The sequence below is a fragment of the Amia ocellicauda genome, chromosome 18, assembly GCF_036373705.1.
Source record: "Amia ocellicauda isolate fAmiCal2 chromosome 18, fAmiCal2.hap1, whole genome shotgun sequence".
In the NCBI taxonomy this organism is placed as follows: domain Eukaryota; kingdom Metazoa; phylum Chordata; class Actinopteri; order Amiiformes; family Amiidae; genus Amia; species Amia ocellicauda.
This window is the reverse complement of record NC_089867.1, coordinates 26,293,134-26,321,089: the sequence shown is the minus strand read 5'-3', so window position 1 is coordinate 26,321,089 and position 27,956 is coordinate 26,293,134. Positions and strand designations below refer to the sequence as shown.

The 27,956-nt window shown below is 40.0% G+C and overlaps 1 protein-coding gene across 6 annotated transcripts in view; it reads left to right on the top strand.

Annotated features, from left to right (window-relative positions):
• Nucleotides 1–27,449, top strand: part of LOC136714158 (zinc finger protein 362) — a 40,330-nt gene extending 12,881 nt beyond the window's left edge. For 3 of the 6 annotated variants that reach the window (XM_066691478.1, XM_066691480.1, XM_066691479.1), the window contains exons 2-10: nucleotides 3,474–3,537; nucleotides 6,319–6,351; nucleotides 7,581–7,827; nucleotides 13,107–13,226; nucleotides 15,265–15,595; nucleotides 19,509–19,733; nucleotides 20,021–20,099; nucleotides 20,272–20,430; nucleotides 22,656–27,449. In XM_066691478.1, the coding sequence (XP_066547575.1) occupies nucleotides 3,475–3,537; nucleotides 6,319–6,351; nucleotides 7,581–7,827; nucleotides 13,107–13,226; nucleotides 15,265–15,595; nucleotides 19,509–19,733; nucleotides 20,021–20,099; nucleotides 20,272–20,430; nucleotides 22,656–22,772 (1,374 nt within the window). In that variant the 5' untranslated portion in view covers nucleotide 3,474 and the 3' untranslated portion in view covers nucleotides 22,773–27,449. The remainder of the gene's footprint in view (nucleotides 1–3,473; nucleotides 3,538–6,318; nucleotides 6,352–7,580; nucleotides 7,828–13,106; nucleotides 13,227–15,264; nucleotides 15,596–19,508; nucleotides 19,734–20,020; nucleotides 20,100–20,271; nucleotides 20,431–22,655) is intronic. The other 3 variants (XM_066691481.1, XM_066691483.1, XM_066691482.1) reach the window with 1 other exon arrangement.
• The last annotated feature ends 507 nt before the right edge of the window (nucleotides 27,450–27,956 follow it).

Sequence of the window (27,956 nt, the reverse complement as noted above, 5' to 3'; positions counted from 1 at the left end):
CTATATAAATGGGTGTAATTCCTACACCTTTCACCCAATTTGGATGTAACTACCCTCAAATTAAAGATGAAAGTCTACACTTAAAGCACATCTTGATCGTTTACTTTCAAATCCATTGTGGTGGTGTAAAGAGCCAAAATGATGCCAATTCTGTCACTGTCCAAATATTTATAGACCTAACTGTAATCTTCCCATCCTTTGAGATAATTTTCTAGGTCTTTTTTTATTAATCTCTTGTTATCCATTAATTCAGTAGCTTCCTACTGGACAAGTAGATGGACAATCTTTGATTTCTTAAAATGTGTCCGTCCTTTTGCCATTTTAACACATGTTGACACATTTTAATTTCTTCTCGCATGCATTCATTTATTTTTCTCTCTCCTTATTATTCGAAGCATAGGCCTCAATATTTCCATGTTTGTTAAATGACAAGATTTCAGAGCCATAAGTGATCAAATACTTTTCTCTTTGGGCAAGTGGGTAGATTTCTTGTCATCAGTGCCATTTCATCCCACTGTCACTCTTCTTTTGACTTCTTCCATAATCTCCATCTGCGTAAGTTTTGACTTCTTAGTATCAGTTGAGTTTTTCTTCATTTTTTTTTATTGCATTCTTGACCCAAGACTATTTGATTACCTACATATATTTCCTCTCTTAGCAAATGTTTAATTTCTGACCTTGACTACCTTGAACTTGTCTTATTCGGTTTCCTTAACCTCATGAATTCCAGTGACGCACATGCATCTCACAGGGTTTTCAGCCGTGATAGACTCCATGACTTGTTACAGGGGAACCAGTGTGACTCCCATTGAGTAGTGGTTTGATCCGTTCCAAGGCTGCAGGCTGTGATGCATATTGCATGGATGAAGGGGGGGAAATAATTTTCAAATGGCTAGCTGTGCCATTCTAAATAATAACCGTTATAAGAGATGGCAGTTTGTATAACCTAAAATGCATTGTACCGCTGTGCAGTTGTTGTTTCCCAGTGTGTTAGTCCTTTATACTGATGGCTGCTTATTCGGGTGGCATTGTATGTATTTATATTTGACCTTTCTCTTAGAACCCTTCCCTCCCTTAAAAAATAAGTTTTAAAATTGTACGTGCAGTGCTGGAGGATGCTTTGATGATAATTTACACACCTAGGAATTGCAGTATTTTAAAGTATTTTCCCTCTCAACTAGCAGAAGCTGTTGTATTTTTAGCTCTTGCGTTTCCCCCCCCAACATATCAAAGTCTCAGGCTTGGAAAGTTGTGAGGAACTCAGGAATGAGCGTCTGACTCGATTAAACAGGGCCTCGTGGGTATTTCCATCTCGACAGAGGCTGTGTGACTCCGTCTGTTCGACTGTTTTGAAGTCTGGTGCCCAGTCGGGGTTGACTGAGAAGCCCTCTCCCGGAACTGCCAGACTCTTAGTTTGAACCCGGTTTTGGGTCTCGGCTGGTGCTTAAGAATTGAATCAGATCTGGTGTGGGTTTACTCATAGCAAGTTCACAGAAATACATTGAGGGAGTTGGGGAAAAGAAAAAAAAAAGATGTTTAGCTTTGTTCCTATTAGTACTGTGCCTTCGGGTGTGATATTCTAACACACATGATACTATACAGTATTGGAAATACAACATCACTTTGAGGAAATGGCCAATTCTCTGCCTCTTTAAATAGACCATCAAATCACTCTGGCTGGAAAATGGTGTCCGTTTTCCTGGATGAACTGCAGTTATGGCAGACATTTCAGCGTTCGAAAAATACCATTTATGTAGTATTGGACAATGATTTGCCATTCTGTTCATGCATATGACGTTTTTGCTTATAAAATGTATTTCTGATGTCTATGACAACTGCTGCTTACTCCTATTAAACCAAATGTACTTTTTTAACTTTATAGAACAATTAGCGTCTTTCTGATCAAATCTGTGTTGTGTAACCCAGCTTATACCCACCAATATAACAAGACACCCACTATAGCACATTTTCACACCACTGTTCTGTATGTTGAATGTCTACAGGCTTTTATATGCCATGTTACTGAATTGCTTCAAAGGCTGCAGTATACATACAAGACAGTATCAAACTAAGTTTACATGCTGAAAATACCAGGCGCTTTGAGACTGCCTATAGGGATGTGCCAGTGCCAGTATATACAAGAAATGTTTTTGGTTTGAGGAGACCCCTTGGTAACAGCTCTGAAGTTGTCCATTTGCTCGTAAACAACCAAGGCAGGAAAAACAATCTAGAAAAACATTAACATACATGTATTTTTTTTTTTCGGAGTCTTTATTCCAAATAAAATAACCAAAAAAAGAAGCCAGCAGCAGCCTGATAAGGCGGTAAGCGTGAGAAAGTGGGGGGAGGTGTTGTACTAACTACTTCAATACTGCAGCAACAACCGCACTGTCGCAGCACTATTGCAGCTCCATATTATTCCAGTGCCAGCAGTCCTTGTACAGTAGCGTTCACCCAGGTGCCAAGTGTCGATGGCTACAGCGCACACTGCCGGCAGTTTGAAAAATTAGTTGTGGAAAACGTCTTGTTTCCGATTCACGGATCGCTTCGGGTAGCACACGGAGACTAAATTTACGTTGCGGTTGTAGATTCAGTTTCAAAATCCACACATCTGTGTCATCGTTTCAAGAAGAGATGTGGATTTGTGCCACAAAAGCCATACCTTCTCTGCTGATGTTGAGCTGAAGAAGGCCAATCCTCAGGTCTTACACCCCAAATGTCGGTGCACAGTATTGCTGATCTGGTTCAGGCTCCTTCATAGGGTCCCCATCTCTCACATGTTTGGTTGTCCTCTGAGACTTTGGCGTTCCGTGTGATGTTACTCAGCGGTAGTTAAAAGCCAAAGTCTTGATAGGCTAGAGTTAGTTACAAAGATTTAAAATAGCTTCTTTAAAGAAAGGATAACTGTTAATGTAGCCATTGAATAGTGGTCTCATAAAATGTACAAATAATTGTGGAAGCTGGCCATTGGTCAAAACAAATTTGATTTTCTTTTCATTAGAAGCCACCTTTATTTTTAACAACTTGCCTGCCTCTTAAATATTTTTAAATCTTTTTGCATTTTAGTAGAGGAACCAGGGCATTGTTAAGCACCTGTCCACCTGCGGTTCAAACTTGATGCAACTTGTAGACCAGCTCATTTCCAATAAACGGAGAGAATTAAAATGTGAAAAACAAGAATGAGTTTCCTCTCCTCTCTGTGTCGAATGAGACGAAACACTCGCAGATCCGGGGACGAGTCGTCTAGTCTTGGCAGGACTGGGAATAGCAGCGCTGGGGTGTGTAGTGTTTCAGAAGATGTACGGTGGGGGGGGAGAAAGAAAACACAACTCAGACCCAAGGGGCAATGAAGGAGAAAAACAAAACTAAAAAAACTTTCCTTATTAGAGCAGGACGCAATGAATTGGAGTGAAGACTTGATTCAAATGCCTCTGTGTCTGAGTATTGTTTAATCCTTGTTTGTTTTGTCTCAGGATGGCAGAGCCTCGGTTTAATAATCCCTATTTCTGGCCCCCGCCGCCCACCATGCCCAGCCAGGTAAGAGCATCTAACCTTTCTCAGCGTTTCTTTAAACTGTTTGTATTCTGTTGCTTTTTTATTTTTCTGAAACTGTGACCGTGAATAGGATAGTCAATTCAGAGCTTAGTCGGCCATTGTCCCTGCTCCTCTTCTAGTGCCAACGTCTCTTCATTGGTCGGACTTTTTGAACTCCAAATCCAGTTGACTGAACGGTCATTGATTTGTGAAAATCCCGGCTACCACGTAGAACTGTGTTCAGTTTGTCCTCAATCTGAGATACGGTTTCATTCAGACATGAATTAGAACTTTCTAAGCGACTTTTAACAGGCTAGCTAAAATGACCGATACACACATTAGAATTATATTTCAAAGTTACGCATAAACCTTGTTGCCTAAATTTCAGCAGCCCTGGTCATTGAAACCGTCTAAATTAGGTTCCCATGAAACCCAGTTTCTCATCAGCGAAGCCACCACTTTAAATCAATTAATATTGTCTCTTGATATGTTTTTGTAATCATTCAACTGCTTTTTGGAGCATATGTCTCCATTTATAAATAACGGAGTAATGATTCAATGGGGTAGAACATACTTGACATAGCAGGGAAACTTTCTAACTTGGGGACTCAAAGTGGAACCTGTGTTGTCTGTCACTAGATCAACACTTTTAAACCTTATTTATTGTTCTCCAGGAAAATATTTCAAAACAAACCAAGAAAAAAAGCAACAACAGGCTTTTAGTTTAGTCCCCCAGGGATTGGTATAGGGCTTTCTGTATCTGTAGAAATGAACTAGATTTCTGTATGATTATCTGACAGTTGGTGCAGGCGGACTCTGGTCTTGTAGGCAAAACATCCAAACGGGAAATAGAGGATTGCATGTTTGTAAAATCAATTCCTCGTTCAAGATGGATATCAATGTCTTGGACCAGGCCCTCCATAAGAATAACACAGGTGCTCTGATACAACAGATATCAATAAGAGAATTCAGCCCTGGAAAATATGCAGTAATAGTTATGCAGAGGACTGATGCCACCCTGCTGGCTGTTTTGGAAACCATATTATAAAAATGATTATAGATTATACACACCTTTAATTTCAGAATTATAATCTCTACATTATTAAGGGATAGTTAACAATATATAATGTATCTGTTTCTACTGGTTGTGATTTACAATTTATGCAAGCAAAGCTTCCAATCTCAAAGCCCCTTTGATAGATATAGGTAGATGTGTGTGTTTATGTACTTTTTTTTTTAATCAATACTTTTCCAGATTCTAGCTTGATCAGCCAGTTTAGTGCCGAAAGCAGGTCCATGGGTCTCTGCCGGCAGTGGAGTAGATGTAAATACAGGATGATTGTACTGTTCACGGAGGTGTGAGCCATTCAATGTGGGCAGAGGGATCTTCATGGCGTGTTGTGTGCTTTGTCAGTGGTCTCTCACACCCATGAATGCTCACCCAAGACTGATAAAGGATCATTTGATAGTAGACTGGTCTATATTCTTGCAGCACTTCCTGCCTAGAGCTTTTTTTGCATAGATTAACAAGATGCTGTAGGGTCTTGTTTTGAATAAAGGAAAGTTGGTGATCTGGCAGAACTCCTGTATTTCACTTTGGTTCATCATGTAGTTCACATTTGCTTCACTAGGTGGAACCAAAACTAGGGATTAAGTGTTGCTCTGCGTGTGTCTGGGGAAAACTGAAGCTTTTCTGTAGACGATTGCTAGACTGTTTTCATTCCTGACTCCTTTGATGGCAAGACATGCTCCTTTGCAAAGACATCCAGGTGCATCAAAATTGCGAAGAGGCATATTATCTCCTATCAGTGCATTTAAAATAAACCATGCATGTCCCTGTGTAGGAAACGCATTGTGTATGTTGTATGTCGAACTGAATTCTAATACGTTTCAGTCTTTTTTTAGCCTGTATTTGTATTCCAAACGTCTGCAGTACTGGCGTCACAGGCAAGCAGGTTTCGTCCTGTGAAAACTGTTAGTCTTGAATGGTTGTGCTTACACACAGCATCCATGATCTCCTCTTCAGTCCTGGGTGGCAAAATAACAGCAGTAATTTAACGAGAGTGCAGGGTTGTGTATGACTGCAATTTGATCGACTAAGCTGTGAATTCTTCAGTTTCATGTCTTCAGGCTGAATAAGGTGTTGTGACATACTTTCAAGATAGCGTTCATCTTCTCATCTAAAGTGCTGGGGTCTCTGACTCAGAGATCAGTGTTTTTGTTGTTGTATTATTGTAATACAAACTGAACTATTTGTATTCCCAAATACCTATATCCTCTAACTGCGCAATAGTTACATTTATTTGTGTTTGAGGGAACAAGAATCAGTCTAGTTTAAACACTGCTTGATGTCTTGGAACACGTCCCCTTAACATTTCAGATATTGTGTTTGAGTTATTTTGTGTAATTTCTGCAGTTGGGGTCAATTTCAGTATCCGTTCCAATTCCAGTAGAATCTGTTATGGCAATGGCAAAATTACATGGAATTGAAAAGGTTGAATTGACCCCAACCCTGATGATTGCTGTTAATTAGTGTGCCCCCTTGCAGAAGCCTGTAGGCTCATTTCAGATCTCAAACCTAAAAAGGTACTGTTAAATCCGGGCTCAGGTGTTTCACAAGGATATCGACTAACGTGACTTCTTTTTTTTTTTTCCTTCTCTTCTAGTGATGCCCAGCTAAAATCATAAGTGTTCAGCAATAGTTGTTTGCTTTGTGGTTGTGTAGTAATTTTAGAAACCGAAGGATTGATGTGATGTGGTAACAATGTCAAACGTGTTTTTCAGGTTTTTACCGAATCGTATTCTGGGAATGTTACCGTAAGTGTTCAAGCCTGTTCATGTTTTGTTCTGATCTCAGTGTTATGTGTATCTGTAATGGAGTATCTATTGCATCGGTTAATAATTTCAGAATTTGGGTCCTAATGTTTAACAAGACGTCTACCTTGACGTTTCCTTTATTTGAGTTATAAAGAGGGGTATAAGGAGTGATACTTCAGGTTGTTTAGAGAGGGATGCAGTGCAGTATTGAGGATGTGACAGTGCCTGAAACAGCAGTGAGTTTGGGTCTGTGCCCTGCAATTCATGGACCCAATAGAGATTTAAAAAATAACGAGCATCTTGGCTAAGCACCACTGTTAGTTGGTATTTGACTTGCTGATGACTGTGTTGCATTCTGGTGGTTTGCATTTTATTTTGTTGGACCTTGTTTCGACATCCCACAGAGAGAAATAAAGATGACATTTGGTTTCTGTAGCCATGAAACTAGATATCTGTGTGTGATACCGATTTTGCTTCCCTGTCATACTCTGCGGCAGTCTGCTTTCAAATGACTTTCTGGGGCTTGGTTCTTGCTGGAATTGTATGGCAAGATGATTGAAAACGGCAAATGAACGGTGTAATGTGGACTGAATTGAAAATGATACCTGCAAACACTCGGATGCATATCAGATCCATATTGTTCTGACTGTTTTCCTCGGTGAAAGTTCTGCTGACACAAAGCAACTTGATAAATGCCGTACAGTTGACGTTGATGTCTAATGCCTATTAGGACAACGACAGGACTTCCTGCTTAAATCAGTCTTCAAAAGCATCCACCAACTCCAAGAATAGATTTAGTCTTTCTTCAGTGTTGGTGTTTACAGACAGGTCATGGGATCATAGAAATATGCGTTATTAAAGGACCTTCTAAACAACCGTCTTTTATCTGTGAGGGCAACTTCAATGGAAGGGGACTCGGCAGCAAACTGAGTCACTGTCTTGTGTGAAGGAGCTCAGGAATTAATGTATGTGTTACCTGAGCTTCATTAATAGAAACCAAGAACAATCTGCACTGCTTTTTTATTTTTTATATTATGTTATTCAAAGAGATGCTGCCTTCACATAAGTGATCACTCGACCTGTGTTACTGACTGTGTGGGGGAATGGTTAAAAAAAAGACCAGGAAAAGATGTTCTTCAATTGAGAAAATCTCAAGATGACATATACCATGATGACCACAGATGTCCACACACAACAATGTCGTCTTCCTCTTCTCCCTTCTTTTTCAGCTGGACAACTTGGTTTTGATCAACAAAATCAAGGAGCAACTGATGGCCGAGAAGATCAGGCCTCCACACCTGCCGCCCACTTCTGTCCCTTCCCAGCAGCCTCTGCTGGTGTCGCCCTCCCCCTCCGAGGGTGGGCAGCACGTGATGTCCATCCCCAAACTGCAGCAGGTGCCGGGGCTTCACTCGCACAGCCCGTCGCAGCCCGACATCGCGCTTCACGCCCGCCCCGCCTCCAGCACCGTTGCAGGTACCCCCCCTCTTGGGCCTCCTTTCCTTAAGGCACTAGTGATGTGCAAGAACACCTTCTGTTTCAGCGCCTGGGTTTATAGACATGTTTATATATCGCATGACATCTTCCTTCCTTCCTTCCACCCTGCGTCATCTGCTGCTTTGACTGCAACGCTGTCCCTTCATGGCTTTTTTTAATCCCGGGGAGCTGCTTTCAATCCCCATTGCCACCTCTCGTCCGGTCAAACGGGACGTTTTTGATCATACGGATCTTCTGATTGTGTTTTGTCAGAGAAAGAAACATAAATGAAGATCTGTCCACCACCCCCACCCCCTCTTTTAAGGTAGCACTACTAGCTCATCATCAGGAACAAAACATATGATTTTATTCAAAAACTATACCTACAGGGGATTATACCAAATTAATCAAGTTCATACCTTTTCAATTTTGTAGATGTCACACAAAAGGGGACCATTGTGCCCTCACAGCAGAGGTTTGACCATGTGGGCAATTCCCTACCACAATGATTTATAACCTCGAAATACTTTAACTATATCTGTGCCAAATGTCAACTTTGTGTCTCAATGCCTTCATCCTTAAATTGTTGTTCGTAACCCCTTTCCAAGCCAGCCATCACACTGAAAGTGTAATATTAAACACCACACTTTTTAAAATGTTTTTACATTAAAATATTACACAATTTACTGATGAAATGAAAATGTAAACGCTGTATAAGTACTTTGAGCACCTGCAGTTACATATTTAATGCTGACAGGAGCAGTCATGTATTTTCGAGCGATATCTGTCCTGGAGTTCATGTGATGTGTCCGTCAGGATGCTTTTTACTGCCAAAGTTCAGAAAACCGTAGGAAGATCTTATTCAGAATCAAATCAATTATTGTGTTAAATCTGGAAGGAAACAACAAAAATAAGTCATGATCAAAAAGCACAGCTTTATGGGTGTTTTACCTTTAACACACGTTAGAAAGATTGCGATTCTGAGCTCCTATTCAGATTCCCCAGGTCACAGATATTCAGTATAGGAATCATCATCTTACTATATGTATCATAGTCATTTGAAAGCCCTCTGTTGTAAATCAAGTGGAGTGGAAAACTTTGCCCCCCCCAAGGTCACTTCAGTAGACCATAACGTCATAATGTCACAAGCAGTCATTGTTTAGATACATATACACCTGGGAAAGAATAATGGAAATCAGATATTTGGATTTTGAAAGATTTTGGTGTAGCATCACCCCAGTACACTGCCTTCTGTACTGCCTTCATTAATCACAAACATCACTAATTCATGACTCAAAACTTAAAGCAAATTAAAGGTTATAAACTTAGTATGTAAGTCCAACGCTGAGTCACCTTTCATTTTACACGTACTGGATGGAAATAAAAAGACGGCAATGCAGCCAAAGAAAATTAATCTGATGCATCCCCCGCTATGGTGAGGTGGGGTTTATTTTGAACAGGTGATTCTGTGCTGTAAACAGGTGTCAGGTTGAGGGTCTGGATTTATGGCTCCTGTTGAAAACTATTAGAAACATGAACAGATCAGTTACATGCTTTCTGGGAACGTCTGCATAATGTTCTTCATGGTAAAATATCGATCTCGAGTGGATATTTGTGGCAATACGTTACGAAAGGGACATCCTTCGGGCTGACACTACATTCTCTTGCTCCTTTTCTGGAAGGAAGGAAATGCATGTTTAAACCTTCCGTTATTTTAAAACTGACCACTGGTTTCACAAACCTAGTTCAGGACTAGTCCTGCACTACTCTACCTAAAATAATCCAAAATCCATGCGCATCTGGACTAGAGGTCGAGCGATTTATCGATGGGCCAGTTAATCGGGGCCAATAACAGCTTTTTGAAACTATCAGAAATGAAAGCCGATTAAATGGCCGATTTTTAGTTTTTTGTTGTTGTTGTACGCAGTAATATCCTTGTTATTGTGGAAAAACACAGCCTCTAGTGGTGAAAACCATCACTGACTTAAAATTGATGCTCGCTCAACTTCGGCTGAGAGAAGAGTTACGTAAAGTTGTCAATAAAAGTTGTCGTGACACTAAATCAAACAAGATAAAATGGAAGGTACTTTGTTTAGGACTCTGACAGTATTATAAATAGCTTCTTGGCACTTATAACCCGAAAACCCGCAGACATTTCGGAGCTTTCAGACAGTAACATTTCCCCACTGCATTACTTTTTCTACCAATGAAATACTGTGTTTCGAAGGGGATTATACCATTTATTTGATCAGGAAGTCAAAAAAATATTATTTATGTCCCCTAAGCAGTTTAGTACTGAAGAATAACAATTGCTACGTTTATTTGATATTTGTACACGCAAAGCAGGTTAGGCATTTAAATCATGGAATCTTTCATTCCTACTGGGTTATTTGCACAAGTCTTTTACTTGTAGATTCAAATTTGTTAAAGAACCTGTTCATTTATATTATTTTATTTTGAATCTTATTTGTGTAAATTTGTTTATTCGTGTGGATTACAATCATTAGGCGTTTGTGTACATGGTGACGCCCTTATGATTCCAGAAAGCTCTAATGTTTCCTTGCGAATCCGGTTGTAAAATAACAGCAGCCGCCTTTATTACTTGCAAATGCAACACGAAAATCTATAAATAAAAGTTTGTGGCGCAATGTGTGGCGCGGTCAAGTTTATTTTATGTTTACATCTGCATGCGTTTTTTTGAGAAATAAAAGAGGACTTCTACTAAACAAATCTACAAATGGAAAGTGTGAAATACTGTCTCGTCTCTGTTTTAGCAGAGCCAGCAGCGCATCTGCTATTACTGAGCCTGTTTGAGAGTGACAGTCACAGGCAGCTCTGCCCTCAGGCCACAGCTGACCACAGCCAGTGAGCCTCTCATCTACACATTCTACAGCTAACAGTTATATATGAAAATAAGTAAATTACCCAATGTTTATTACTATAATTTCATTGTGTAGTTTATTTTCATCAATGATCTTAAAAGGGTAATGTTGAATTAATGCTGTCATTTTATCAAAAACTTGCCAATAAATTCATTCTTCAAAACTCCCTGTTTTTTTTCCCAATTTTCAAAATTTTGCAGATTTTGAATTTATCTATTTTAACGGTTGCGATTTTACACTGAGTGCTATATATTTTATAGAATATATATTGATTTTATTGATAAAGAAAAAGAATCGTCCGATTAATCGGAAATCAGCTTTCCCCCCCCACCCTAATTATTGTTATTGGTATCGATTTTGAAAATCCACTATCGGTCAACCTCTAATCTGGACCCGTTACACCAGCCCATTCAGCGAGTTTCATAGATCTTGATAAGCACTTGTCTTTATCTGATTTTAAATTACACTGTGTAGTTCAAGACTAGAGCCAGGCATGCATGTAGACAGCAGACTAGGCATGACATGCAAACTAGAGGTCTTCACGGGTCCAAAAATGTGCCCGAACCCGAAGAGACACGGAAATGTGCTATCCGGAACCAACCCAGACCCGTCTATTATTTGAAAGTTTGTACCTGGACCCGGACCTGTGCAGAACCGAGAAATGCCGTAAATGTACTACCCGGAACCGACTCAGACCCGTATTTTATTTTAATCTGGACCCGGACCCGGCTGGGACACACAGATCCGATTGAACCCGATCGGCACAGATCCCACAGCTAATTGCTATTAACAAGTTAATTTACAAGTTGTGAAAATAAAACTTTGTGTAAACTTACCTAATGCAACGTTAGTAGCTTCTCTCCTGTACCTTCCGTGAAGCACACAATCCATCCTCCTTGCCAAGAAAGCTGGTAAAATACCAGGTTGTTCCTCTCTTGCTGATTGAAAGTGCGTGTATAATTCACTCATCACTCATTATTTCAGCTTCAAATGTCCACTTGCTGTCATGGTGGCGGATGACAAATGCGACTTTGCAGCTTTGCAGTTTTTTGTATCTCACATAATATGATAACTTCCACTGTTTGCCCTTTTGAACTATAATAACGATGCTCGTTCAGTGCCACGGTCGCTGATGTTAGCATTACTAATTTGCTGTCACCTGTGTTCTGAGACGCGTCTGACCATAGATTTTAGATGTACAAAGCGAACGAACTCCAACCACGATATCTCAAAAATCGTGCCGATGCCAATAATGCACCTCGGTTTACGTCCATCTGTCAAACACCGATATGGCGGAATAAGTCCCGCCTACAAAATAAGAGCCAATCATCAATTGGTAAAGTCATCACGTCACTAAGGTATTACACACAATGTTAAACAGACCCAGGACCCGAAGTACAAGAATGGCACCCAAGCTGGACCCGACTGTCCGTTTAAAATATGGACCGAACCCGTATGGGTCCCTGATTGGGTCCCGGGTCCTCGGGTTCTGGTGGACCCGTGAAGACCTCTAATGCAAACTACCAAAGTTTTTTTTTTTTTTTTTTCAATGTTTGAGAAATTCTTCGCTGAATTCCCCCTCGTCTGTAAACTCCTCTAATGTTTTAGATGTAATTTTGCATATTACTTTGTTAGGGACTAAAAATATTGTTAAAATAGTGTTAAAGTCTTAAACTGATTTTAAAGATCGGCCTAGGACAAGCTTAATTAAAAACTACAACCGAAAAGGATGAAAAAGCAGGAGTGTTGAGGTGGATGAGTTCACCGTGTTTCTTCCACTTCTCTCTGACTTGGATCGTATGGTTTTTGTGAGGATCTGCGCCGCTCATTGCTGTGACAGGAACCGAACTAAACGTCTCATCTCATTGCTTCTGTCTGATGCAACGCTAACTACATCTTATCTTGCACTTTTCAAAGTCTTAATCTTCAAGGTTATCAATAGTTCTAACTTTAGATTAATTTGATCATTAGCTTTTTACTCGTATGCATATGTATACAACAGTGAAATGCTTCAGTTAAGTAACTTCTAGAAAGCACATGAGCAAGAACGTCCAAATGGTCTCCCCATTTATAAGCTGTGGGTTCGGTTCTGCTTGACAAGTGCAAGTCATGTAATCAGACTAATGTAAATGGCAATATTACTAATTGTTCCACTGATGTTCTAACCTGTATACTAACCAGGCCTGGCATTTCCGTATTGAGTCAGACGTGAAGGGGTTAAGACACCTTGCAGCTGGGAAGTGGTGAACAGGATGGAAGTGGGGGGGAACATCTGTGCATATATAAACCCATAACCCTTTACTTTAGCAGTGCTTATCTCTCTCTTTAAGGTGATCTTGTTTGTTGATTCTATCCAATGTTTCTCGTAAATCTGGGTTTTCTGCACATCTCTAACAGGCCTTATTCTTGGTGATGTAAACTTGGATGATAAGACATCTGTAAAAGCTAAAGGATTGTGGGAGGACTGGCATTTGCGTCAAATCATAGACCAACCTACTAGAATGAACCACCTATCAGGTAATCACATCGTCATTGATTTGGCAATTTGTGCAATTGTTGAACAATTTCAAAACCAAAAGACAGCAAAAATAACCAAACGTAAAAAACACTTGGAGAATGTCAAAATTGCATTATAGTGGGAATGACACATCCCAAGTTATGTCATGAAAATAACTTGAACCTACGTACTATATACACAAATATTACCCCAGCTAAATCGTTCTGTTCTTCAGTATTCTCTGTTTAAGGTATTTAAATAGAATCTTCTCTTGCAGAATATTTTAACTGAATATATTTTGACGTACAAAAGCAAAATTCTGCATTCTGTACTTTACGGGTGCTAAAATAACTCCTTGTTAATTGTAGAAAAACTTTAAAAAGACAAGTTATATAGTTGTCATTTACATATTATGACTTTCTATTGTTTTGAACACATGGTAATGTGTGTGGATGTAAGCGTACCTTTGTAATTTTGACATGCTCTGTGTCGAGGTGCTTGGATTGCTCATTCAGGGCTCAAGTGGTAACTTTCCCCTTTCCAAATGATGAAAGCAGGTAAAGATCTACACTGAATTAAGTGCAAATGTATTATGATACCTCAAAACTATACGTTGTCTTAATATTTGCCAGTGTTAAAAGATGCTGTTTTTATATTTATTTCTCAGTCTTTTGATATTAAACTTGTATGAGACTGAAACTGTGTTAATGAAGCTGTTATTTTCCCTGGCATATGAAATCCTTCTCTTTTTACTTCTTGAGATGGCACCTCAAAGTATGATCAAGAATACAACATTCCAACCCCGGAGACAAGATTGGACTATGCTGTGAATAATAATAATAATAAAGCATTTAATAATTATTCAGCTTTGGATTTTATCCTGTGCGGCTCTGTTCCTCTTTCCTGCTTTGGTACTCATTCAGGTTATAAATAGTTATACTTATTTAATATCTGATCGATCGTTCTCAACAATGTAAAATGCACTTTACATAAAAGGTGATGGATATGTGCTGGAGCAAGTGGTCCAGTCAGGCGGTGCCCATCTCTGGGATTGTTCTAGGAGTCTCAATGGGGTTCCTGTCAGATGAAACGGGGCTAAATGTTCTCAGCTGATGACCTGTGCCATCGTCTAACACTTTGTGTGCCCAGTCAGCCTCAGATTCCTCCACAATGTGCTTTCATGGCGTTATACTGCATTTAATGTCAGGTGTCTAAAGGATTGTTTTTCTCCAAACAGGCTGTGTGGTATTAACTGTTCTAGTATTCATTAGATTTGTGTGAGTGCAATTTTCAGTATGTTTATTCCTACTTTGTGTGATATTAAATTGGTACGGTTTACAGGTGCAGGGATTGGTAAGGTAAATTGGTACAGGGATGCACTCATTTATAATCCTGGTAAGGTGAGAAGGGGCTTTTTGCACCTTTAACTCAGAATTGCAAACTTCGTCCATGATTGTGTACTTTTTGCCCCCAACCTTGACAAACGCAAATTACTAAGAGGGTTTTTGCTTCTTTCCAGAGGGATCCTGCATTAAAAGTGTTTAAGGGGTGATTTAATTGGGAACTTATTAGTTATATTTTAAAATTGGCCAGGCCTTGATATCGTCATGCACATTTTTGAGAAGTTGACATTACTTGACTTGTCACAGGACCATATCAAATCTATACTTCTTCACCATATTCAGGATACAGAGGGAATAAAATAGATATTTTTGTAAGAAAGTTCAGCCGCTAGCATGGGAGGACATGGGTGGAATTTTTTTTGCACCAAAACTAGAAAAGACAATTAAATACATTTCAAACTAACTTGGATTTGCCAAACTGAAAGAGAATCACATCAGGTGACGGGGAAATGGTGATCCTGAGGCTCTGAATTACTTTCATGTTCTTTTGTAGCTTTTTGTTTTCATCCCAAACTTTAGTGTCTACTCTTATCGAAATAAGAAACAGATGATGTTCTGCTCAAGATGTACATGAAGTAAGATTTGTAACTCCTACTACATGTTCTGAATCTTTAAAAAACATGATGCGCTGTCTCCCTCTCCCCACCCCCCGCAGGACTGGCACTGTCGTCTCGCACGGGCAGTCACAACAACACCTCGGATGCCATCACCCCCACCACGCCCACGTCCAGTAGCCAGAGCCGTCTGGGCGGAGCCTCGTCGCCCAACATCATCTCGGGTTTGGCCAGCGGGCCCGGTATGGATCAAATCAAGAGTGGAGGCCTGTCGGGGCTCCTGGGACCTCCTCCCAAGATGGAGCGTGGGCGCAAGAAGATCAAGGCTGAGAACCCTTCGGGCCCTCTCCTGGTGGTGCCATATCCAATCCTGGCCTCAGGCACAGACCAATCCACCGTCACCATCGCCGCCAAAGAGGGGAAAACCTACAGGTTGGAAATTAAGCAGTAGAGTACCTCTTAAGAGTACAGAATACCGCGATTTCATTTATTGATCATTTCTTTTTCATGTTTTCCAGTTCTCTTAGAATAAAGTGGCAGAACAAGTGGGGTTGCCTGAGGTTCAGCAACGCCATAATTGATTAATCGGGATTTGATGGTCATGATAGAGGCAGCCTTTCAGGAAATGACTTGCATGTCGATACTTGTGAAGAACTTTGACTCATTCTGACTTGAAGTGGTGGCTGCTTCTCAAAAAGCTTCTGTAGGTTATAAAACCATCACTGAGGAGAACCAGCCCTTGTCTGCTTTATCCATGGAGGACTGGAGTTCAGAGCCACTGCATTAGTCACAAATGTTCAAAATTAAAATATAGCATTATACTTGCCTCATAATCCCACAGCTGTTTAACCCTTGATAAGGAATAATGTAGTTTTATTGTCTTTGTGGAAATTATTTATCATTGTATTTACTATAAAACAGAAATGAATATAAAGAAAAGAGCATGAACAGCAGTTTGCAATTTCACAACTAGTCAAAGTAACTTGAAATATTATAACAGACTGCATAATGTCTCATGTGGAATGTAGAATTATAATAACAAGTTTGGTGTAATTATTGCACATTTAGGTGCCATGATTTAAACATTACTACTGCAAAATCACAATTACACTAATGAGACCGTGTGCGTCAAGAGCCTAAAAACAGGGGTTTTATAGAACAGAAAAACAGTTACAATACTGTACTGTATACATACAGCATGGCCAGAAGTGTTTGAATGTCTGCTGTATCTTGGTGTTATTTTATAGCGAGTCGGCTATATTGTGCTTTTTTCAACAGACATTGTGGACTTTTTTTAATCCTGTAGTCGGCAGGGTAGGGAAACCGGAAGGTCATGAAACAGTCGCAAACCAGCTGGACTGTGAATAGTTACGATTCAACCAGGGGAGGCTCTTCAGAGGAGGAAGGGGATGACCATCCTCCTCTGTGAAATTCATAATAATAATGAAACATTCAAAAAAGATTTTGATTTAAAACTTCACCAAATACATTCACGTCACAAAATACCTGATTCCAATCAATCTTCTGCAATGAAGATCTGCATTTCTCTCAACAGCGCCCTCTAGGGTAGAAGCACAGAACCGCAGGCTTATCCTCAAGCATGAAATACGACTCTAAATGAAGCCCAGAGGTCAGAGGTCTCTGAAAGTTAAAAGGCACTTATAAAAATAAATAAATAAATCTGTAAAAGCTGCAGTTTTTTACTTTGAGACAGGACAGCAATTGTTATGAAGTCTTTAGGAGAGCTAGGGCAGGTCTCCATGTCCCTTTGCAGGGATTGACATAGGAATGTGACAATGCTGCCCCAGGGGCTCATGGGGGATGAGAATTTCTGTAATAATAATAAACAATAAAAATACTATTGTTTACAAATTTAGTCCATTAAAATGCTTCTGATGGTTCTTGGTAAATTGGATTATAACCAAAATTGATTCTGTCTTTCAAACACTATCAGGATATTTAAAATGTATATTAAGGAAAATAATAGACAACTGTGTGTCTTTCACAACCGCAGAGAAATTAAGATTATAAATTGATGGGTCTGATGATTTTGGTGTTATGTCTTATTTTTATGCTTTGTACCGACAACAAATACACGTCAAATCTTTATATAAATGGCACATTCAAATGGTAAATATACTCAAAATATAGATTTCCATGTACTTGTCTTGTACTTGTACTTGTCTGTTGGTGCCCTTTGTGAAGCCCATCTGACCGCCATTTTCTTGGCAAACCTGATGGTACAATTCCTAATTTTCAGAGCGTAGCCAGGAACCCTGCTATAGGCGAGGACTGCATTCACTTTCATTTGTCTTTGGAAGTGAGCTAGAGGCGTGCTGAGCGATTATTTAAATAATGGACACGAATACAATTAATTGATTAATCTGTTAATTCCGATTTAATTATATTTTTTGCATTTAATAATGCAGAAAAGGCACCCCCACTATATAGTAGATAATATAGTTGTTTCCTGGAAACTGTGCTGATTGTTTAATTGTGTTTTCACATTTTAACATGACACAACATGTTGAAAAACTAACACATTATGCAAGGTTTGCCATGTAAAAACACCAGCATATCAACGTGGCTAGGGCTAAGGCTGGCACGTTTTCTTGTCACAAAAAAGCCTTTCACGTGGAGTAGAGGTGGCAGGGATACAAAGAAACTGTTTAGCTAGTTTGGCCAGGTGAGGAAGGCGATGCATATTGTTCTTCCACCACTGCAAAGGCTCAGTATCTTTATCACTAGCCTTCTCACTGATGAATTGTACTACTACTCGCAGATATCTTTTCAATGGGCCTCTCACTTCCCGAACTCCTTTTTTCCCCCGTTCTTCTGTACTAGTAACAGTCTTGCTATGTGCATCCGCCATATTGCTGTGTTTTCGCTTGCTACTCTCAACATGTCGCCACAAAAATGGTTTGTTAATAAAATGTTTTGCCCAGTGAAAGCACTTTGCTAAGGTAACAACATTGCATAACCTGTAGGTTGTAGCGGGACGATGGAAGTTCTAAACAATATTGCGACAATGCAGCTGCTTGTAAAATAATAAAGAAATATTATTGAAGAATTGAAGAAATACGTCTGACTTCCAATTGATGCAAACAGGTTTTATTTATCTAACAGAGAAAAGGGATAGTCACAGGATAGCAGAAGATGTATATATGTGTGTAAAAAAAAAAAAAAGGAACGTTGCGTTGTTACCAGCTTTTTATGCGGCCTCCGAGGCAAGCATGTGTTTTTAGGTGCACCAGTAGTAAAATAACGCAGACATTCCTACAGTAAGGCACGGTAGATCATTCCCAATTTTTCTCTATTCAGAGATTTCATTCCTGAGAAAAGTTCAGATCAAAGTCATGCGCCTCTTCGCAGTGCAGACTTCATCAGAGAAATGGTTATATTGGATAGAAGCCTATTGGGTGAGATTTCAAAATGGATTTTCTCTGCATCACATTTTCAAAGACTGTGGTGTAAAAAGATATTGCCTTACGGACGTGAGGACAGTGGCATCCTTCAGCCTCACGGCAACTCCTCTTTAGAGCCGTACTCATGCCTGCGGCTGACATTTCAGAATAAATAACTAGAGAAATAAAAGTCACAAGAATAGGCCCTGGAGATTGAGTGAATTATAATGTTGCACAATTCAGCAATAAACAAATATATAAATAAATAAGCTTCTGAACTCCTAGGATCCCAAATCACCAAAACACCCTGGTGTTGACGCTGTATGCACAGATGCTGGTGTTGACGCTATACAATTTGCAAGGCACAGAAATTAAAACTATGTATGGGAGCATAAGAAAAGCTGGACTACCTGAGGTAAATAAATGTGAACTAGGGGTCCGCATGTCCGAAAGGAAAGGTAGAAAGTTTAAAAAGTAAAAATAAAACGGCTAAGCGGGTTGATTTCCATTCTGAGACCAGGGTGCTTGATGTGCTTTAAGATAGTGGTCAATATCTCTCAGTAATGGAGTTAAGTAAGGAAGGAAGTAATGTCATTTCAGAGGCCGTTCAATGGCCTGTTGTGGCTGTGACCTGTCAGACAGCTGTTTTGATGACCTGCAGTGCAGTGGTCTTTTGGCCTGGTTCTGGATCAGTCCTGGTTCCTATTCAAGCTGATCTGAGTTTTTTCTGTTGTTGTTGATGTTTAGTAACTATGTTTTCTAGGTTTCTACTGCACTTGATTTCCTGTTGCTCAATCTGCCGTGTCAGGCCCCTGCAGGACCCCGGCCTGTGGGGTGAGGGTGATGCTTGAGGCAGGTGCCCCATGTGTGCAGTGGACCACAGGTCTATGTCATCACTTACAGCCTCTGGGGGTCGGTTCTCGTGCTTTTGTGCCCACCAGGTGTAAAGTGTGCCCACTGACGTTCTTCACCAAGTCGGAGATGCAGATCCACTCCAAGTCGCACACGGAGGCCAAGCCCCACAAGTGCCCGCATTGCTCCAAGTCTTTCGCCAACGCCTCCTACCTGGCCCAGCACCTGCGAATCCACCTGGGGGTGAAGCCCTACCACTGCTCCTACTGCGAGAAGTCCTTCCGCCAGCTGTCGCATCTGCAGCAGCACACCAGGTCAAAGCCCGGTCTCATCCCTCTCAGCGATAGTCTCCTTTAATCCATTGAACCAGCAGTGTCCACAGCTAAACAGACACTCCTGCACAGAGCTACATCAGTCACAACAGTCTTAACCATCAATACGTTAACACTGAATCCCCTGTTAGAAAACCATAACACACAACCTGCACTCCAATGTGATCAGACACTAGTGCTGTACTAGTACTCTGTGCTGACAGAATTCATGCCAGTGAATTATGATGTGAATTTGAATTTCCTAATTTCTTTTGTTTGTTTGTTCGCAGAATCCACACTGGTGACCGGCCATATAAATGTGCTCACCCTGGCTGTGAAAAAGCCTTCACTCAGCTCTCTAACCTACAGGTCAGTAGCGTGAATGCGGGCCACAGTGCACAGAAAATGCCGGTCTGGTCTTGTGATTATGGAGTGGACAAGCTCACAGTATCAATTCCCTGTGTCACGCTGCGAAGTGTATGACACAGGGTATGTATACATGTTTATATAATTGCTGGTTTTCACTTTCCCTTGTTTTCAGTCGCACCAGAGGCAGCACAACAAAGACAAGCCGTACAAGTGTCCGAATTGCTACAGGGCGTACTCGGATTCCGCTTCGTTGCAGATCCACCTCTCGGCGCACGCCATTAAAAACGCCAAGGCCTACTGCTGCAGCATGTGCGGCCGCGCCTACACCTCAGTAAGTGACAGCGGGGGGCTGGGAGTCAGTAACGTGACAGAGAGCTCATCCCTGGAGTAGTGGAATGTGGTCGTTCTTAGCTTTTCTCTGTTAGTTTTCTGCTGCCCTTTTTTTTCAGTTTTTGTTGTTGTACGTGACTATGATCTCATTAGATAATAAGCAAAAGGGAAAACAAAACTGGTTGCCATAGTCCGCTTCTGTACTATGTACACTAGTGTGTATTGTTGCATTTCTGAACAGTGCCTCCCAGGTATATTCCTAGATAGATGCCCAGTGACGTTTCATCTTTTGAAAGGCAGAAACCAGAAGGATGTCAGGGTGGCGTGTACAGACACACATGACACGCATGTCTGAGTGAGCAAATGGTCTGATTGTGTGAGGTTTTTAATTTCTGCATACATATTGCATATATACTTGAGCCTCAGCCCAAAAAGGCATAAATAATGTATCTTTTCTGACTACTATAACCTTAATCAGTTCCATAAATTAACTTGTAAGGATTTTGAACCAGCAAAATTTTGAACCAGATGGGGAGGATAAAGTTGATATGCCGATGACCGAAATCTTTTATACCCAATGCTGGGAAAATGCTCGAGAGTGACTGAGTACGCGGCTTAGACATGAAGGATATACCCAACATGTGCCTGACCAATCAGTTTATTTACTGAGGATGCAGAGCAGCAGCATGTTGAGGGCAAACAACCGTACATCAAGAAACGCAAACAAAGTGTGCATGACTACGGCCTCTTCTCGGAAAACCTTCCTCAATCAGCGAGTTCAATGGGCACACTTTACAATCGTTTTCCCTCATTAAACAAATACCTCCAGCTTGTATCTTATCAGACTTTACTCCATTAAAAAAAAAAAAAAAAAAAACAGGAGTTCCGCCTCACATCTAGAAATATTTGTTCCTCTTCACTTAGTAGTGTATGAGCTTAGGTGGGGACACAAACAACAATAGTGCAGTGTTGCCCCAGAGCCAGGAGTGGGAAAACCCTGGCTCTTGCTAGAGGTTTTAAAAAAATATAATTTTATGGTAAAGTATGTTTTGTGAATTAGCACTTGGTTGCTTGGGTCACAGTTTTGATGTAACTAGTGCTAAAATTCTAGAACAGTTAAATGGTATGAGATACGATTCCAGAAAGAAAAAACTTGAAATATATAAAAACGACCTATTGCAATTATGTACAGTGAGGGGAAAAAAGTATTTGATCCCCTGCTGATTTTGTATGTTTGCCCACTGACAAAGAAATGATCAGTCTATAATTTTAATGGTAGGTGTATTTTAACAGTGAGAGACAGAATAACAACAACAAAAATCCAGAAAAACGCATTTCAAAAAAGTTAAATTTGATCCCCTATCAATCAGCAAGATTTCTGGCTCCCAGGTGTCTTTTATACAGGTAACGAGCTGAGATTAGGAGAGTCCCTTTAAGAGAGTGCTCCTAATCTCAGCTCGTTACCTGTATAAAAGACACCTGGGTGCCAGAAATCTTGCTGAATGATAGGGGATCAAATACTTATTTCCCTCATTGATGCAAATCAATGTATAACTTTTTTGAAATGCGTTTTTCTGGATTTTTTTTGCTGTTATTCTGTCTCTCACTGTTAAAATACACCTACCATTAAAATTATAGACTGATCATTTCTTTGTCAGTGGGCAAACGTACAAAATCAGCAGGGGATCAAATACTTTTTTCCCTCACTGTAAACATGTATAATGGAGTCATTACTGGAAGCAAGAAAACACTGTTAGTGTGTCAGAACTTTAAATGATTTGACTCCATTACTGGGGATTATAGGCTACAGTAGCCTGAAGATACATATCGGAAATAAACGTTTGCCACCACATAGTTAATGTGAACACAGTTGGAGGAACTGCGACGGATCAGAGAAGTCAAAGATCCTGTAGCAACACAGAACTGTTGAAGTAAAATGCTGTGGAACAGGTGACACTGTTTTGTGTGCTGGTCTAACTGCCTTTTTATTCTGGATCCGTATTCTGAACTTGATCTGGTGGATCAGCAATGGCCGCTTTTTGTCAAATGCAAGGTATGCGTCCTTTCACTGTGTGTGGGTCCGAGCAGGAAAGTGTTCACATTGTGATCTCAGAATGAATGCCAGTGTTGATGGATGTATTTTAAGATTTGCATGCTGCTGCAGGTTTATTTAAATGCTTCCTGACCGATGGATTTTAATGTAAGCCGGCCCATGTATCCTTGCAGGAGACCTACCTTATGAAGCACATGTCGAAGCATACAGTGGTTGAACATCTGGTGAACCATCACTCCCCTCAGAGGACGGAGTCGCCCAGCATCCCCATCCGCATCTCTCTGATCTGAGTGGCGCGAGAGGCGTCCTCCCAGAGAGTCCCTGACACCAAGGTCAACTGTTTTTAGTTTAGTTTAGATTTTTTGTTATTTTTGAAGCCCAAATACCAGTTGCTGTTATTTTTATTCCAAGTTTGGGTTCCAAAAAGATGTGCCAGACTGTATTTGTATTTTAACAGGAATATTTGGGAGGAGGAAAAAAAGTTTATTAAGGTTTTGTTTGTTTGTAAAGGGGGTGGGGTTGGGACATCCCAAAGATGATTTAGAGCACTTTCAGGCCTTACAGTATTGGCCAAAAAAAAAGATTTCTAATGTCTAAGAAGACAATAAATGAAAATGCATTGCTACAGGCAGCTAAGACTTCTGACCATAGGTATTCAAATGTAAAATAAGGACCTCCCCCATTTTGTTTTTTTTGTTTTCACGTTTTCTTTTGGTTTAGGTTATCTTCTGATCTGACCACTGATTAGGATTCTGTAGTTCCAGAGTGATGGTTGCCGATTCTTTGGGGCAACTTCCTCTTAACTAGCCCAAAAAATCCATGTTAGCATCCACAGTAAGTCTGATTATTGGTGCTTTACGAGCTTCGTTCAGGGAACCTCAATTTTAGCAAAATACTTACAATCGTGTTTTAATCGGTATTTAGAAAATTACAGATAATGTATTCATTGAGGGGTATGTGTTATCATAAGCAGATGCAAATGGATAAAGATATCTAATCTCTGGCACATATTGACAATCTCCTATTCCAGAAAGAGTTTAATAGGAAAGCGAAACCGCCCGGCATCTCAAATCCATGCATTTCGACTCGTGAGAATTAAGGATGTGCAAACGGTGCTTTCTTGTTTGGTGCACTTTTGTTTTTTCAAACTCTCAATTATTCAATAGAAAATGTCCGAATTGTGCTGGATGCAACAAGGCTTCCAAAGTTTGATTTTTAAAACCCACATCCTACACCTATAGTGCCTGGTGAAATCAGACCCTCCCTAAGCTGAAATTACACAATTATGCATGTTTTTTTTCCAAATCATGAATGCTCAAACTGAAGACTTTTAGGGGTAAGTTAAAATAAATGTCAACAAGTACAACGAATTATGTTGAGTATTCAGACCTGTCAACTTAATATTTGGTGGAAGCACCAATTATAGACACTTCTATCCACAAGTCTTTTTGTGTGAGTGTCTACCAACTTTGCACACTGGCATGGTGCATTTTGTAGCCATTCTTCTTGGCAGATTAGCTCAAGCCCTCAAGGTGCTCTGGGATAGCTTAAGGACAGCAAGCAAGTCTTTCCACAGATTCTCCATGGGATTCCAGTCAGGACTTTGACTGGCCCACTCAAAGACATTCTTATTCTTAAGTAGCTTTGGCCTTCTGCTTTGGATTATTGTCCTGCTGAAAAGTGTATTGTTGCCCCAGTTTTAAGTCTTTATCAGACTGAAACAGGTTTCCCTGTAGTATTTGCCTGTACATTTTTCCTTCAATCCTAACAAGCTTTCCATTCCCTGCTGAGGAGAAGTTTCACCATAGCATGATGTTCCCACCACCAGGCTTGACTGTAGGGATGGTGCTGGGTGATGGTGCTGATCGTCGGCTTCACAGTGGCATCCCTCGCCAGATTCCTTCTTGCCCGGCTGCTCAGTTTGGAGGGACGGCCTGATCTAGGCAGTGTCTGGGTGATGCAATTTAGGAACATTCAAAAACAGACTGGATAGGATCCTTGGATCACTTAGTTATTAATGGACACCAAACGAGCATGATGGCTCGAATGGCCTCCTCTCGATTGGACACTGTTATTGTTCTTATGATAAAATATGCCATCCATCTCTTGATGATTGAGTAGACTGCTCACAGGGATATTCAGAGACTTTCATATTTTCTGTATCCTTCTCTTGACCTGTACTTCTCAATAACTCTATCACTGACTTGCTTTCAAAGCTCCTTGGTCATCACGGTTGAGTCTTTGCTTGAAATGCATTCCTTGCCAAAGAATCTCACAGAGACCATGTGTTTTTATTCTGAAACCATGAGAAACACTACTGCACGCAGACCGAGGACACTCAACTAATTGTGTGGAACATTAAGGTCATTTTGTGTACGTAAATTAAATTAGGTTTGACTTTTGACTTTTCTGTCTTTTGTTCATAATATGTATTTATTTTTGTTTTTGCTTTGAATCTGTGGCTGCGGTAGTGTACACCAGGGGTTCCCAAACTCTTTTGACCCAGGGACCCCTTTGCCGCCTAGATTTTCACCGAGGACCCCCTCCTACAAAAGGATGGGGGCGGTGGGGGTGATGGTAAACGTGTGGGAGGGGGGAGGGGGGTTGATACGGTAAAAACGTGTGAGAGTGGGGGGTTGACTGTTTCAGACCGCATTTAAAAACAATACCGGGGGTGGGGGGGTTGGCCGCGGACCCCCTAGCACTCCCTCACGGACCCATAGTGGTCCGCGGACCCCGGTTTGGGAACCTCTGGTGTACATCACACCTGCTTCAAAGAGTCATGACTGCAAGCTTTAGAGCAACAATGTGAAAATTTAGAGGGTCTGAATACTTTTGCCAGGCACTGTATATGAACTTTTAAGCTGATTTTAAATTGAGTTACACCTTCTCTCTTAATGGAAATGCTTTTAGTACACTTATTTGCTTGGAGTGCATCTCTCCTAAAGATTGGGCACTTGTTGACTTTTTGACCCACTTGCAAGTCATTCTTACCTGCTGTGGTCTCGGCATCATGATGAAACAGGTCAGGAAAGTACCCGAAATGCAAAACAGTGCTTTGAAGAGGAAAACCCATTCTTCTGCTTTTCCTTATTTGTTTATTGTATTTTGTACACAGTGCAGATCGGTAAGGCTACATTCATGGTGAGTTGATGAGTGACTAACTTTTAAATTATGTTTTTAAACTGAAAAGCACAGACTTCTGTCCAGCGGTTTTAAGGTATAACTGAAACCGGCAAATGCAAACTTTTGCTTCTCATGGAGGTCTTACTATCTACGGCAATGTTAAAAAAAAAAATAACTGAATCAGTTAGGTTAAGCAGCAGTTAAAGATGGCAGTCAGAGTTCCTCCTTTAGTGGTCACTGTCCCCTTCTAAAAAGTGTGTTTTTGGGAGATGGAGTTTGTGGAAAGGTACCTTAGGACCATGGTAGCATTTGAGCCACATCACCAGTTGGAGTTAAAGCTAGTTGCATTTTTCTTTTTTTCCTTTTTGTTTTTTACACATGATGACTGTTCTTAAAAATCCAATTACACTTCATGGGTTACTGTTCAAGGATAATTAACACATTTCATATTTAAGAGATTAAACCAGGAGTTTTACAGAAAGACAGCTGAGGCAAGTGTCTGTAAATATATTTTGGACAATAACTGCAAATCTACAACATTTCCTGTCTATTTATTAATAAGATTAACTGCCTTCAGAATAACGTTAATTACATCAACAGTATTATAAGAAATTCATTTTAAGACACCTTTTTTCTTTGGGGTTTTTATCTTCATTTCTAATTGAGCCCTGGATGATACATACAGTGTATTTTGTACTTTTCTCTTTTATTTCCTACCCTGGAAGTTCAAATTTGTTTTCTGTTTTCCAGAAAATACATTGATAATGGCAATACGGCTTGTGTTGTACAAGGATTTTCATCTGTTCAGAATCTGAATGAGCACAACAATGCCATACTTTTACATATCGTAATCTCAGCAGTTACGTTTGCCTGCTGTATGTGCACGCCATGGCTGTGAACACAGGCGTTTTCCTAGGTTAGACTTCTAGAGATGGCTGGGGATGGATTCCTGGCTGCTGCACAAAGTTGCTCCAGGACTTCAAACAGGATGTGGAAACGTCCTTAAAACCCCGTTTACATGTAGGATTCGGGGACTGCAGTGTAGGCATTTACCGCCCATTTACTGGAAAATCCTACATTTTCAGAAACGTGATCCTGCAAACCAATAGAGATGTATAATTGTCCTGTCTGGTCATTTCATTGGAAGAAAAGCCTGCTTCCCCTGAGGTCCGTAATCCCGTCAGTTTTCTGATCGAGTTCCTTTTAGTTTTCTTTTTCAGAATGGAGTAAATGGAAATTATCGTTTACTTAATAAATATACCATTCGGCCCTTTTTCTATTTTAAATCGAACATAACTAATCCTGTTTTGGGTGTCCCATAAAATTCTGTATAGATATGTTTATGTATAAAAAAAGACCTCCTTGTGTCTTGTAATCTTTTATTTTCTCATGTCTAAATATTAATAATTAACTTTTTTGTTATTTTTATACACATTTAAGCCTTAACTATATTATCATTGTATGTTTATCACAATTTTATTTCCTTTTTTTTTGTTTCATATTGATGTTGTTCTGTAACCAGTACTGTATCTACATTTTTTTCTTAGCATGGAATATACTGTAAATAATCTATATAATACTTACTGTTAACCCATTTTCTATATTAAATGATTATATAGGTCTAGTTATTATTAAAAAAAAAAAAAAAAAAAAAAAAAAAAAAACCTCCTTTGTCTTGCATTGTGGTACCCTCTAAAGTTTGCGTTGGCTGTTCATCATGCGGCCAAGACTTTAAGAAGAAAATGGAATTTGTGTAAAAACAAAGAAAAAACAAACAATAAAAATAATGAAAAACTATTTGTATCCTTTTGTTGTTCAATAAATGCAGACTCTGTAATAAAGGTGTCTTTTTTTCTTCAAAAATTGAGACAGTGTGAGCAAATTTTGAATTTCCCTGGTAAATGATCATTACGAGCATTATTTGGACAGTGGTAGCTGATTTCCCTCTTGGCTAAATGCATACACTTTTGGTGGTATTCAAATGTATTACCGTATTGTGGTTTTTCTTTGCTTAAGGTTTATTATGGCTAAGTTGCAAATTACACTGAATACATTAACATGAGAACTCAGCGTGTCTTGATTATATATTAGGTCTAATTAAATAGTTTAGGATTAGGGACCTGCATGTTTCCACACACAGAACCTGCTGTGCAATGAAAGTACCTGAATGTTTAAAGATCTATCTAACTGATTCTGTCGTCACTGAATCTGACCTGGCTGGGTTTTTTGTAGTCGTTCCAAGAGGAACTGACCTTAAATCCCATCTGACGACAGTCTGCTGAAGAGAGACTGGGATATCTTAGATCCGTCCAACTGCTGTATTGACGTCATTATATATATACATAATG